The sequence below is a fragment of the Mytilus galloprovincialis genome, chromosome 2 (genome assembly GCF_965363235.1).
Source record: "Mytilus galloprovincialis chromosome 2, xbMytGall1.hap1.1, whole genome shotgun sequence".
Classification (NCBI taxonomy): domain Eukaryota; kingdom Metazoa; phylum Mollusca; class Bivalvia; order Mytilida; family Mytilidae; genus Mytilus; species Mytilus galloprovincialis.
This window is the reverse complement of record NC_134839.1, coordinates 61822139-61836775: the sequence shown is the minus strand read 5'-3', so window position 1 is coordinate 61836775 and position 14637 is coordinate 61822139. Positions and strand designations below refer to the sequence as shown.

General features: G+C 32.3%; 1 protein-coding gene across 1 annotated transcript; it reads right to left on the bottom strand.

The window, feature by feature from the left end:
* Nucleotides 1-543: 543 nt before the first annotated feature.
* On the bottom strand, nt 544-14301 carry LOC143064049 (uncharacterized). Its single transcript, XM_076236559.1, has 7 exons — nt 14186-14301; nt 7962-8004; nt 7384-7555; nt 6725-6881; nt 4161-4360; nt 3193-3341; nt 544-761 (listed from the first exon to the last, which is right to left on the bottom strand). The coding sequence occupies exons 1-7, from the start codon at nt 14223-14225 to the stop codon at nt 617-619; spliced, it is 906 nt and encodes a 301-aa protein (XP_076092674.1). The 5' UTR covers nt 14226-14301; the 3' UTR covers nt 544-616.
* Nucleotides 14302-14637: the final 336 nt, after the last annotated feature.

The window sequence follows — 14637 nt, the reverse complement described above, 5'->3', positions numbered from 1 at the left end:
TTTTGACTCGTCTGTTGTAGTTGATCCCTACAATCATTATTTGAATTTTTTAGTAACTTTAAGATATAAAAAGTAGATGTAGTTTGATTGCCAATGAGACAACTCTCCACAAGAGTCCAAATAACACAGAAATTAACTACTATAAATCACCATAAGGTCGCCAACAATGAGCAAAGCACATACCACATAATCAGCTATCAATAGCCCCGAAATGACAATGCAATTAATGGCATCAGTAGTATACCGCTGTTCAAAAGTCATAAATCCATTGAGAAAATCTAATCTGGGTTACAAACTAAAACTGAGGGAAACATCAAATATAAGAGAGAAACAACCATCAATAGAAATACTAAAGAGCAACAAAAAACCCAACGACAATGTAAAACAATTCAAACAATTAAACCTAAATAAATAAAGTTAAAGAGATGTAGTATGATTACCAATGACAAAACTATCCAACAGAGGCTAAATGACGAAGGCCATTGTGCGGTCTTCAACAATGGTCACATAAAGACATGTCGTATAAGCTATAAAAGGCCTTCCTTGATGATTAACGGAGGTTACTTTATTACAGCAAAGATTAAAGTATATACAGTAATATACGTATAAAGTTTTGTTAACATGCAGTAAGTCCACTAGGTGTGTTGGGATGACTATTTGTGTACATTTTTGATAATTCCTCGAACAACCAAGGGTCACGTTTCTGTAGATAAGCTCGTCCTTCTGATTCACTCCTACATACATATTGACCGTTGTTACACCTAAAATAAATTTATAAATAGAAATACAATGCGTTGGTTTTTTACAATTAAATAAAAAGAATAAATACTAGTAACTGGCTTATTTTTTTTTATTTATATGATACTAATTAAGAATTGATATAAGTTACATGATATGCTACTGACTCCCTGAACATCCAATTTTCAAGATACTGACAATATCATTTACGTATTTGTTTTTTTCTTTTTGCTTCATGATTTCAACCTACATGCATTTAAGGGAAAACTGTTAAAATGCAGAATTAACCCATGTTTTTAATATTGTCATTCATATGTGTGTATGAGTAAAAGTTTTAGCGGACCAAATATTTAGACAACACAATGATTAAAAGGAAGATTTTGCTAAAAGAGTAATGTATTTTTTAGTATTTGTATGAGTCAAAAAATGTTTTGGTCAAACATGTTAACTACTGCATGTTCGTGACGTCACAGTTCTATTATACATATCATTATAAATTTGAATTGTCATTATAAACATGTATTATATTAACGTTTACCCATATATTGAGCAGGATTATGTAATATAAATCATAACTTGTAATCTTATAAGCAACACGACGGGTGCCACATGTAGAGCAGGATCTGCTTACCCTTTCGGAGCACCAGAGATCACCCGTAGTTTTTGGTGGGGTTCATGTTTTTTATTGTTTAGTTTTCTATGTTGTGGCATGTGTACTATTGTTTGTCTGTTTGTCCTTTTCTTTTTTAGCCATGGCGTTGTCAGTTTATTTTCGATTTATGAGTTTGAGTCTCTGGTATCTTTCGTCCCTCTTTTGTAATCAGATTTCGTTCTTTATGGAAGTTCACTACTCAGTTTCAAAATAACAAGCTTTTCATAACAGTAGTTTATATTGATAATGGAACTAAAGAATCAAAAGAATTAGATAGTTCAATGTGCTTGTTTTCAAGATATTAGCCATTGACATTTTTGTTGGAAAAATGTTCTCTCTTGATTTTTCATAGCTTTATCATTGACAAGTTTAAGTTCTCAAAAACTATTAAAAAATAGCAAAGATTTTTTAAGACTTTTACAGATGGGTAATAATTAAACATGTGAAAGATTTATAAAAATGGGAGCCAATGGGCAAATTGTTTAAAGGCATTCAAATGGAGAAAACCAGAGAGTTACAAAAAATCTGACAAAAATCCCAAGAACATGACAAGCGAACATCCTTAATTTATTTTTTTTTGTATGCAAAATTGAGTCTGATATCACACCGGTAATATGCAAGTATTAACTGCTTTTCTGAATCGCCTGTCATAACTAACTTCTTAAAATTGAGAATGGAAATGGGGAATGTGTCAAAGAGACAACAACCCGACCATAGAGAAGACAACAGCAAAAGGTCACCAACAGGTTTTCAATGCAGCGAGAAATTCCCGCACCCGGAGTCGTCCTTCAGCTGACCCCTAAACAAATATAATTATATAGACGTTACGCATGATATTGGTGTCACTTTTGGTAACGTCGTATGTTAACGTCAAAGTCGTGTACTTTATTGACGTGATGTTTTATTGCCTTCCAGTTTTTAAACACATTGTTTTTGTGAATAAAAGGAGATATGGGTTTACAGCATGTTCTCTGTGGAACAAAAGAAATTTTGAGGTATACGTAGTGTGTTCTATGAACGAAAAAAGATGTTGGATATTCAGTAAATGGGCATAAGGATTTGTCGTCTACGATTTGTTGTTATATATTTCATGTAAATCTACGTTTTTTTTCATAAAAATTATTCAGAGACTATTTCATGTTGGGGTTTTTAAGCAAAATTGGTACCAATAGAAGCAGAACTCTCATAGTTTTTTTGGTAAATTATTTGTTGTGAAGCGTTAATTATCAATTGCCGATGATACACACAAAATTGTTTTTCATCCTAAAATTTGCTTTATATTCCAACTATCTTAATTTGAAATAAAAGTAACTAAAGAAAAATTATGACCAAATAAACAAAAATATATTCTGCGTCCTTCCACACATGGTTAGTAAATGCCGTCAAAATGTATAGTTTTGCATAAAATTCTAATGATTTTTTTATATTAGCTGACCGATTTATTTGTATGTTCAGAAAGCCAGGACTATCAAAAATATATGTATATGAGTATGTATACAATGTAGCTACATGTATAATGATTGATAAAATGTACGTCGCACCAAAATTCACGGTATCACAATCAGAGTTATTTTTTGTGATATAGTTTTGTAGATTTTTGAAATGAGAAATAATATAGAAATACAATAACCAGACCAAAAAGTAGAATACAAATGAAGGCTACCAATGGGTCATCAGCATAGCGAGAATTCCCGCACACGAAGGCGGGCTCAGGTAAACCAAATCAAATGTACAAGTGAAAATTGACATCATACTAAAGTCCAAAAAAATATATAAAACATAGTACACAATAATATACTAACATGTTTAGACCACCTGTAACATCGGATCTGCCAGTAACGTGGAAGAAAGCTTGAGTCGCCTCAGCCCAAAACTCAGTAGGGTTGGCCATAGCGTAAGTACCAACAGTCCATATATGATGTTGGTTTGCGTAGTTATAAACGTAGTCAATCTACAACGGCATCAAAGGCCATGCAAACTGCAGTTAATATTATTAGATCTGTTTAGAAATATCTACACACTGGTTGTTTTTATTAACTAGAACTAACAAACGCTCGGTAGGAATTACCGACGAATATATACTATGTTCGATATAGTACAACGATTAAGTAGTCAGTAGTTTGACATTGACTTAATATTACCGGGTTTGTACTAAGACGAGCAACACGACGGGTACCACATGTGGAGCAGAATCTGCTAACCCTTCATGATCACTTAAGATTACATGCAGTTATTGTCGGGGTTCGTATTGCTCAGTCTTTAGTTGTTTATGTTGTGTTTTGTGTACTACTGCTTGTCTGTTTGTCTTTTTCTTTTTCTAGCCATCGCGATGTCAGTTTATTTTCGACTTGTGAGTTGGAACGTCCCTCTGGTATCTTTCGCCTCTCTTTTTCTTAAAAATAATTCTAAGATCATGAAATATTATAAATAAAAAATGGCTAAAAATAGTTAAATCTGGAAAAAAATGTTCATTTAGAATTGTTGTCCTTCAATTTTATATATGTTCAGTATTTTGAAATATTTTGGTACTATGTTTATAAATGCATAATTGTTCGACATACTGGTGTTTGTTACCTCAGGTATAGTTTGCTTTAGCCTTATTTGTGAACATGTTTTGGAACTTCAATTTTTAATGCTTTTTAACTTATTTGTCCTGATTTGATTTAGCCTCATACTGTCTTGATTTTAGCGTCAATGTTGAGTCTTGTGTAGACATAACGCATGTCTTGTACTTTTGATGAGAGCTATAAAAGGTAAACAAAAAATATACCCTGTTGTGATCTGACGATGGCATGTAATTGTAAATCTGGTGAGCAAACTCGTGCACTAAAATATTTTCAGCTCCAGCAAAGTTGTTACAGTTTATGCTATCTTCTCGTACACCAGACATACTGTTGGTAACACCACCAAGGTCTTCCATCTTTCTCCCATCAGAAGTACATGTAGATCGACATGAGCCAGAACAAGACCCTGGTATTGAACATTTGAAAATGTAGAAATTTTTGGTTATTTAAAAATCTCTTTGAGTTTGTCTATTGATTCGAACAAGTTGCTCAATTTTATGTTTCTATGTTGTATTTTGTATAGTGCTGTTTGACTTTTGGTCGGTTTTCAGCATGTTATTCATTGTTAGTTCGTTATTGACTCAAAAATTTTACTCTTTCTTTGAGATTCTTTGTATCTGCTCTACATCATGATGACTGTTGTGCCCATATTTTAACTATTTACCTATTATGTCTGTTTTGTTCATGCATCGTTGTACATATAATGGAGTTTAATGCGACTGTCATACAAGTGAAAGGTTAATACCGTATATAAAAACAGGTTCAATCTTCCTTTATCTACATTTGAAAATGCCTCTGCCAAGTCAGGAATGTGACAGTTGTTGTCCATTCGTTTGATTTGTTTTATCATTAATTTTAATTTTGCCATTTGATTTGAGACTTCCGTTTTGAATTTTCCTCGGAGTTCAGTATTTTTGTGATTTTACTTTTTTTCAGTAGTAGCAATACTGTTTGCTGGAACATTTGATTTTTCTGACATTTATCTCAACTATTACAGATAATAAACGATGGTAAACTCAGTTGTTTGTATCTAAAAGGTAAAATAACAAAAATATCGAACTTCTAGGAGAATTCAAAACGGGAAGACCCTTTAAAAATGGCAAAATCGAAAACTGAAACACAACCAACTCATCAAACGAATGGGTAACAACTGTCATATTCCCAACGTATGACGTATAGGCACGTTATTTTCAATAATGAATAATTGTTTCGATTGAACAAAGTTACTTGATCAACAATAACAATATACATGTTGTGAGATCAGAACATGTTAACACTCACAATAGCTATCATAACTACCTATAACTTTACCGATACGATTGAGATGATACAAATCAAGTTAACAAACAAAAACTCTAGGAACTATAAAATGAGCGAAACCGCGTTCGTCGACAGGAAATTTGTCTCCTGCTATGCACGTTCCAAGTGTCAGGCAAACTTAACACTCATTTAAAATTCCACAATCGACAAGGTTGCAGGTCAAGGACATTTTAGTATCTAAAGGTCTACAAAGACGTATTACACCGATTATCCAATTCGTGTCCGTAACATTTCTGTCGTATCGATTTCAGTAGTTCTTTTTAATAACTATGTTAGTAGTATTTGTGTAAGGTGTTTACCCCTGTTACAGTGATTATAAGTAAAAATAGAATATCGCAGCGAATCTATTGATTTTTTTTCCAATTACAATATGATAGACTGTATGTTACTGCTGCTTAGAAATGAGAATTTAACAATTGGGAGGTTAATATGTATGTAGTCTACTAATGTATATCAATATTAATAAAAAGGTCAATATTTGGAGCAGTCCAGTTTTGGTGGTATCCTTAATCTTAGGTTCGCTGGAATATATGAGATATAAGCACGCATTAAAATGCGGGTTTATAGATGGACATTATCAATATGTTTGAAGTTGAAATCAAAGAACTTTTTCATTTTGATATTAAAAAAATTCTGTATGAATTCTGCGACAATTTAGTACAAATAAAAGTATAACAAATTGGACAGTAGAGTTTCACGAATAGTACCCATAGGAACTAGCTATCTGTTGAAATATCGGTCCATCAATCTCACCATATATGTTGACTATCAAATAGTCCAGGATTTTGATGATATCCTTTTTGGAGTTTTGTTTTGTCAATGTTTGTTTCAATCAGTATATTATGTTTTCAAAATATGAGAATTTTCATGACCCTCAATGAAATATGTGTATCTACCATTTTGATTTTGTATAAATTTTAGTATGGGAAATAGTAGCGTTACGTATTGTATCTTATATTTGTGTCTCAAGTGATCACGAATGCAAAGCATGTTCCAAATTGTATAAGCACGATCTTCTTTTCTCCATTGTTAGAGCACAAAAGAGACTTAACACCCGATTTGTACTTGATTGAGCAATACGGCTGATAACATGTCAGCACCTGATTACAACCCTGTATTTTTGGTAGCGTTCATGTTGCTCAGTCATCAGATTTTTATGAAGTATTTTGGTGACTTGTGGCTTTTTTAAATATTTTTTTCCATTTTCATTCATGGGTTTGGGAATTTTTCTTCGACTCGAGAGGTTATGTCCCTTTTTTATATTCTATCTCCTTTAATAGTACCAATCAGAAGCCTTTGATAATGTATGTTTCACAGTACCACAATATTGTAAACTAAACGACAGACTAGGGATGGTATTAACGTTGTATCTGTCATTTTTATAGCTTAAAGATTACCTTAGCTGTATTAAGCAAATCCTAAGGGAAATTCATATATTCAAAGAACTTACTTCCACACCCGGCTTTATTTCTCAAAGAGTAAAATTCTGGAAATACTGTTACTTTTTCATTACTACAAAATATACCAACGCCGTGACCACGTGTAGCAATCCCACTAAAAACATTGTAGGACATGTGTTTTACCATCAGTCCAATCATGTGTGCTGCCTAAAAAGTAAAATCACAAAAATACTTAACTCCGAGGTAAATTCAAAACGGAAAGTCTCTAATCTAACGGCAAAATCAAAAGCTAAAACACATCAAACAAATGGACAACAGCTATTATATTCCTGACTTGGTTCAGGCATTTTCAAATGTAGAAAATAGTGGATTGAACCTTGTTTTATAGCGCTAAACCTCTCAATTGTATGACAGTCGCATCAAATTCCGTTGTATTTTCAACAACACAGACATAATAGGTGAAATAGTCATAATATGCTAATGGGTACAGTAGTCATCCCTGTGTCACAATCTCAAAATATTCAAATGATATTACAAAATTATAAAGACCAAACTATTAAGTAACCAGAACGAAAAAAATTGAAACATGTCTTTCAGATTTGTAGTTCTATTTATAGTATCTATTAAAATATCTTAAGAATAATATAAATAGTTCTTAGAACTAGTATTTTGATAATCAAATATGATATCAAATATTATATGTCTTTACCTTATAATGTGATGTTTGACTGACACACTGGGTAGCTGCTATTTTGATTGATGGATTTACATGTGAGCTCAAGATTTGTCCGTTGTGATTCACATAATAATTTTTGAATCCTGCTCTAACATGATGAGAGTTTTCATTTTGATGATGAATAGAGGATGATTCGTCCAATTCTCTGTAAAATGGAAACAATATAAATCGAGTGATTATTTCAAAGAAACTATAATATATAGTTATAGAGTTGAAAACGCAATAAAAAAAAACAAGAGTACTTCAGAGTCTTTAAAAGGGAGAAGGAGAAAGAGAAAAGAGGAAAATCTTTTAATTAAAATACGCTTCTACGAAGAAATATAGGTCTCAATTTAGAATTGGTAATACACTCATCATAGATACCGGAATTAAAATTATGTCTTAGCGACAGACGCGCGTTTCGTCAAAAAAAAAAACTAACCAGTCACTCTGGAATAAAAAAGATACAAAATACGAATAAAGTACGAATTTGAAGAGTATTGAGGTCAAATGTTCCTTAAAGTTTGGAAAATACAGCTAAGGTAGTCTACTCCTAAGTTAGAAAAGCTTACCTTAAATCGTGTCTGTTTAAGACCGACGCTTGGCTTAACGCATCTACAAAGATTATGATAGAACAAGGAAATCAAAATGATGTAAATTGGGAAGTAAATTGATGCACGTATAAAAGTATTTCTCTAGTTATTATCTTCTTTAAACTTTACCACGGTGGGTATGGTTGTCCTGCGAGAGAACGTACTGTGCTGGTGATTTGGTCCTGACGGGTGCTGGTGGGTCCTGATTCTGTGCTGGTGGGTTTGTTTACATTGTATCAGAACGGCAATAAAACGACTGTTTTGTTGCTTAATTTTTCTCTGATGCGTCATAAGTACCATGCAAAGTATATTACAACAATATAAAATTGCAAAAGTCGTGCAAGTTCGTTAAACGGAATTGTCCTGACGATGTGCTGGTGATAAGAAAAACGGTCCTGGTTCTGTGCTCCTATGTCCTGGTTCTGTGCCTTTATATTTTAGTTAAAAGTGGCAAATATTCAGTCAAGATCATTGATGCTGTACTGTTATTGACTACTAGTAATTAACTGTTGTCTGCTTTCTTGAAATTGACATTGTTATGAATCTGTTTACTGTTATTATGAGAGAAAAAAAAACCCTATTTTTTATTCTTTTTATAATTAACTGTGATTTTATTTATTGGCCTATTAATGGAACCCTTCTTGCCCCCTTTTAAGATAAGAAAATATGTTTACGATTTTCGGGATTACAATCATTTTGCAAGATCGCCAAAATACGTTGTAATTTATACAATACTTATATAAAGTAGATGATGTTGTATGTTTGTTGTCAATGGACAAATTTCCATAAGAAACCAAAGAAAGTATGTGTTAACAACCATACGTCATTGTACGACCTTCAACAATAACCCATAAAATAAAAATGTAAAAGGTTTTGTATAAAAATGGAGAGCAAAAATATAGAAGAAAGGACTTTCTGAGCGTTTGAATCATATGTCTTTAGCAGCTTAAAACACATTTGTTTGTGAAAAATTGAGTGCTGACTATAAGAATGACAATAGTATTGCGGGTTTGTTTGTTTGGTTTTTTTTTGGGGGGGATGGGGGATAAGTTAGAGCGAGGTTACAGTGAAGGTGTTAAGCTTGGAATAGTTTCCCGTAAGATTTGAAAGTTGTATTTTAAAAGAAAAATGTATCTTACAGCTATTAAGAATCACTTGCTGTATCTGTAAGATTTTTTCAACATATTTTTTTTGTCTGAACGGTTATCAGGTATTTTTTTTCGAAAGTTCGATAGAACACTAAAAAAAAATCACTATTTTATGAAAGGGCAGACTAGAATATGTCAGAGAATATGTCAGAGAATGAAGACGAGATAACCTAGAGAACATTAACAAAACTAAGATTTCTTAGCTTTTTCATTTCAAAATTCCAAAATAAAAAAATATTTTTGATAAAGAATTACAGGGGAGGAAGTGAACAATGTGTCCTACTTTTCTATATTTAAATATTTTTATGAATAAAAAACCAAATGTGCCTTAATTATGATTGAAAATGAGTAAATGGAAAAACTACCAAACTAAAATACATTTTTATTTTAATATTGGTAATATCACTAAGCTTTTAAGTTTTGTGTGTCAAACACACCATCTCTGTAGTAATGACTCCTTATTAAGATATTTCACATCTCCATTTTTTTTTCTGCATTTTTTTATATTGTGAATTCTTAGTATTATTATATTAAAATGTAGACTTAATTTATATTTAAAAAAACAGAATCTAAAGCCAGATAAATCAAACATTTTTGTTTCTATCTATCCGTTTTCAGGACTTTAACAATCAACGTAAACACGCCTGGAAAGTAAAATGCGTACTCGGCTGTCTGTAATCGACCATTTTTAGACACCCTCCTAAAAAACAAGCCGGGGTGGGGGTTCAGAGATTCAAATTAAGTACTTAGATCAATATTTTATATTTTCGTGTATGGTTTATCACCCCCTCCTGTGGCCTGTCAATTACGAAAATGTGCAAACTGCAATAGTATCAAAACAGCACAGACAATGAATAATAGAGATATAATTTTGTACATATACATGTATCAAGGGGAAACTTCTTGCTAAGCATTATTATTTATAGTTCATTATTGTATTTAGTAGAAAAAGAGAATTTGGTGAAAATAAAATCACTATTTTTGTAGAAAATTCACAGACCTTTGTACAGAAATTTTTGTTATGTTTAGCATGGGATCAACACAAGGGTACATTATCCTTAAAAATCTATTTAAAAGTATTTGAAACTAACGTTTGCTTTGTTAATTGTGCCTTCAATTTCAAAAATTAAAATATCTCGTAACTTCATACTACCAATTGAGTATAAAACAAGTAAATAAGTTTAAAAAAGAAATTCTTAGATTAAACACCTAGATTTAACTTTAAAAAGTCATAACAGTTTAAAACAATACAAATCTACACACACAAATAACTGGCTTAATTTCAACTGATTTTCAACCCGAATCGCTATAAGATCATATATAAGCTCAACTGTGTCGAGGGATCGTGTGAGGTTCATTTATTGTCTTGGCGTCCGTATTACAATGACCAAATGTTACCAAATGATTTTTTCAAGAGTGAATCTAGGAAAAACAATATTCATCAACAAACCAGACCACTGTCTGTTAAAATGTATTCGAGTTTTTAGTTACAGCCGATTCCATTGAGTATGTAGGCAAATGTTATATCTTTGGTTAGCTTGCTTGTTAGCTAAACCGTGAAGTCATTGTTAGGTAAGGTCTATACCCTCCTTTCGAATTAGCCTGGTCCTACAGACAGAAAGATGTGTCATTTGTCGGACTAGTCTACTCTTAAAGTAGGGTAGTTTACATAACCTAACAATAACTTTTCTGTTCAGCAAGCAAGATAACCAAAGATATTCCCTTTGTCTACACACTCATTGAAATCGGCTTTAATATTGCAAATGTTCAAGCAGTTAGGGCAAAACTTACCGAGTGAAAAAAATCAAAATGTCTATCACCTTGCACATTTCAGAAAATTCAGATCAGACAACGAAACTGGGTCCAGCAACATTTATAAGCAATTTAAGATTTTGACCCTCACAGTTTCCATTCACCACAAATATTCTCGTTACAACGAATCAAATACCAGTTGCAGCCTTTTGTTTATCTATTAATATATGTATACGGATAAAGTTGTGAAAGGCAGCAGGGTCACCAGGGTGAGGAGTCCATGTCATCTGAAATAAATGCTACGCATAGGTCTAGAAAGCGGCAGATAATCATGGCATTAAAAAACTCTCTTCTTTTCGACTTTTTTCGAACAAATTGACACATAAAATGAATTATATAGTATTATGGAATTTTTAACTTGTGTTCAATTCATTGGTTACACCTTTTACTAGGATAACAGTCCTGTCAAGTATGAGCTGGGTAAAATATTTCAGAAAAGAAGATGGAAATGTGAAAGTTTCCGTGCGTCAGGTGCAACAGCATACGAACAGCTAACATGCCTCGTCAGGGTGGAAGCTAAAAAGTCCACGAAAATTTGGTTTAAAACCTTTATTCGTTCCAACAAAGATATTGTGATTTTGTTGAGGATTTACCCATCTACGACAACAAAATTTCTTTTTTTTTTAGAATTTACAGCTCTTCTATAAATATATGCAAAGCAAACCATTGATTAAATTGCTTGCTATGATTGTTTGGATGTTTGTAAACGACAGGTAAGTAGTCTGTTTACTATATACTACAATTTATTTGGAAAATAAACATTAACTTCAATTCCTGTCAGTTTGTATTTGTCCAATCAAATCCCAGTATGTATTGAAACTCCGCCTACCTACTGTTTGAAAACATCCAAGCAAACATAGCAAGCAAGTCAATCAAAGTTTTGTTTTGCATGCTTTTATAGAAGAGCTGTACTATATAATGCAAGGAAGCGTTTAAGTCTTTCGCCAAAAAATACTATCAATTTCTTTTTGTCCTATGTAAACTTACGTACCATTTCCTTCCATTCATGATCATTAAATTGAACTGTAAAATATTGCTTGGTACCCTCTTAATTCCTTTATGAGTCTTATGTAAACATAATTATGACAATAACTGTTGTGAGAACAAGATTCACTGCACACTTTTAAAGTTCTGCTTCATCAAACATTAAAATGTGAACTTAAGTTTTGAGACTTTTTTAATCTACACGATTGGGATTTTTGTATATGAGAACATGGTTTATCTATTAGTTGAAAATGCGGCTTTGAACTAGCTTTCAGTACCTGCAAGCATTCGTTATTCAATAATGTGTGTCTTTGTGTTATTAGTTTATGTAATAAATTGTTGTGTTGGTACACCACTGTAACAATGAAGGAGGAAATGAGGAGGGTTGGTTGGGTGGAAGTGGGGAGGGGTATGCGGAGCGCTAACAAACATGTCTATGCGGCATTGGCTTTGATCATTGTTGAAGCATCAATGTAAGGGGCATTTAAAATATCTTAATAAAACTATTCTTATTTTAGATACTATATATTGTTATCTGATATTGGACGAAAGATGTTGCCCTTTTATGTAATTATTTAATACAAGTTACGATCATTTCAAAACACATATTAAACAGCCAAATGGATGCACAAGAGCTAAAATAGGAGTCATAGATCCTATTGACAACAATTATCTGCCCAATTTTATTGATTTTGTAACATTTGTTTCAAATATGACCAACTTCTTATCCAAAATCACCAGCACCGTATCAGGACCCACCAGCACAATGACAGGACCCACCAGCACAGTATCAGGACATGAATAAATTGAGAAAATGCTAAATGTTAATAAATTGCAATGTTTTTTCACAAAATAGTTTTGTCGCGTGGATTGCGGTATAGAAAGCGGACTCTATGAGCATTTTTGTTTTATTTTTTCAGTTCGAGATTTTCTGAAAATGAGCATTTCTGTGTTACGCTTACTGAAAAAGTTTAGAGGGTCAACTTTTTAATGGTTTACATATGAACCCATAAGAAACAAAATTGAAAAATCTCAACCGTTTTCTTCCATTTTTTATGAGTGAAAACGTCAAAAATCATTATTTTCGTCTTTGTTTACATTTTTTCATTGATCACCAGCACCCGTCAGGACCAAATCACCAGCACAGTACGTTCTCTCGCAGGACAACCATACCCACCGTGTTTACCCAACAGGCTGATCATTTCTTTATAATCAACGCTTGAGTCGTTTAGACACAGGTTTCAATCGGTCAAAATTCAAATTGTATTGCTTTTCTCTGAATTTTCTTTGGTGAAGTCACGAAAAATGATACCATAAACGATGATATCCAATAGAAAGAACATACATGTATCTTTTTGCCGACTATTGAAAAGAAAATTGAACTTTGTCTAAAAACAATCATTAGAGTAACGGATTTCGCCACTGAATATTGTGCAATATAAAATATCTCCATGCTCGACTGTTAAATGTTGAATAGTGTATCACACTCGATGCAATAGTATTTATAATCTATATGTACATTAGGGTAAAACTAAGCAATAAGTAAAACTAAAAAATATTCCACGCTGTAAACATGTTCATTTTATATTTAATCTAGATAGCTGAATTATGTGTTGGTTTTGATAATGTTAAATTGAATTAAAAAAAAAACCCAGTAAATGTCAAAGAAAGCTTTATTTTCAATATGTGCAAATATAAATAAAGTTGTTCATCCATGAACATAATGAACTTGGTTATTTATATGTCACTTTTGGTCAGAAACGTCTTCCCCTGTTTATTACTTATACATCCATGTTAATCAAATGTTTTGATTTGAGCGTCCTTGATAAAAGTAAATCTAAAAAATCTAAAACGATTTGAACGCAAGAAATTATCAAAATTATTTTCATTGTTTGAAAATGAATTCGTGAAATACAGTTCTATCAATAAATAGCATATATTTGGTTGTCGTTAAGCAATCAAATGTGTAATGGGTCTTTAAATTGTTTTTACCTATCCTTTAAAAATAAGTTTTAAAAGCTTCTATATCCCCTATTTCAAAAAAAAAAATAACAACAACAAAAAAACTCAAAGAGAACGACCAGTATATTTTAGATGTAACACTCCAAAGATAAAGAAAACGGGTAGGATTGCAGGAGAAACAAAGAAATTATATTGCATGCGATTGGCTATAGATGTGTTTTTACTGGGAAACAATTCTGATTAAGATTCAATAAAAAGACGTTTAACAAATTAAGAATTTTTAAATTTTAAACTTACTTGACAAAATTGACAGCGTCAAAGACAGAAGTATCAGCATGACTGTTTATAGGTGTACAAAATCAAAAACTGACAAACTACGATGAAGTGCACATATATATATGTCTGTTATCTGATTTTGACCTACTGTCGTACAATATGATAAGGTTACAATTATTAGAGTTAAACGGTTTGTATAAGATACAAAATATAGAACTATTCTACATGCCCATTTTCAAACAACATGTATTAGTACAGTCTAGATAACAATTAGAGGTCTGGTATTAAACCTTAATTGTGCTGATCAACTGATATTCAAACCCCCATTTCTCAGCAGTAACATTATAAATAACACATAGCTGAGAGGGTGACAGAGCAGATTGGTACCCCGAGAATACTTTATCAAACACGGCGGTTTACAATGCTTTTTCGAGGGGAACCAATCTGCTATATCACCCTCTCAGTTATGTGTT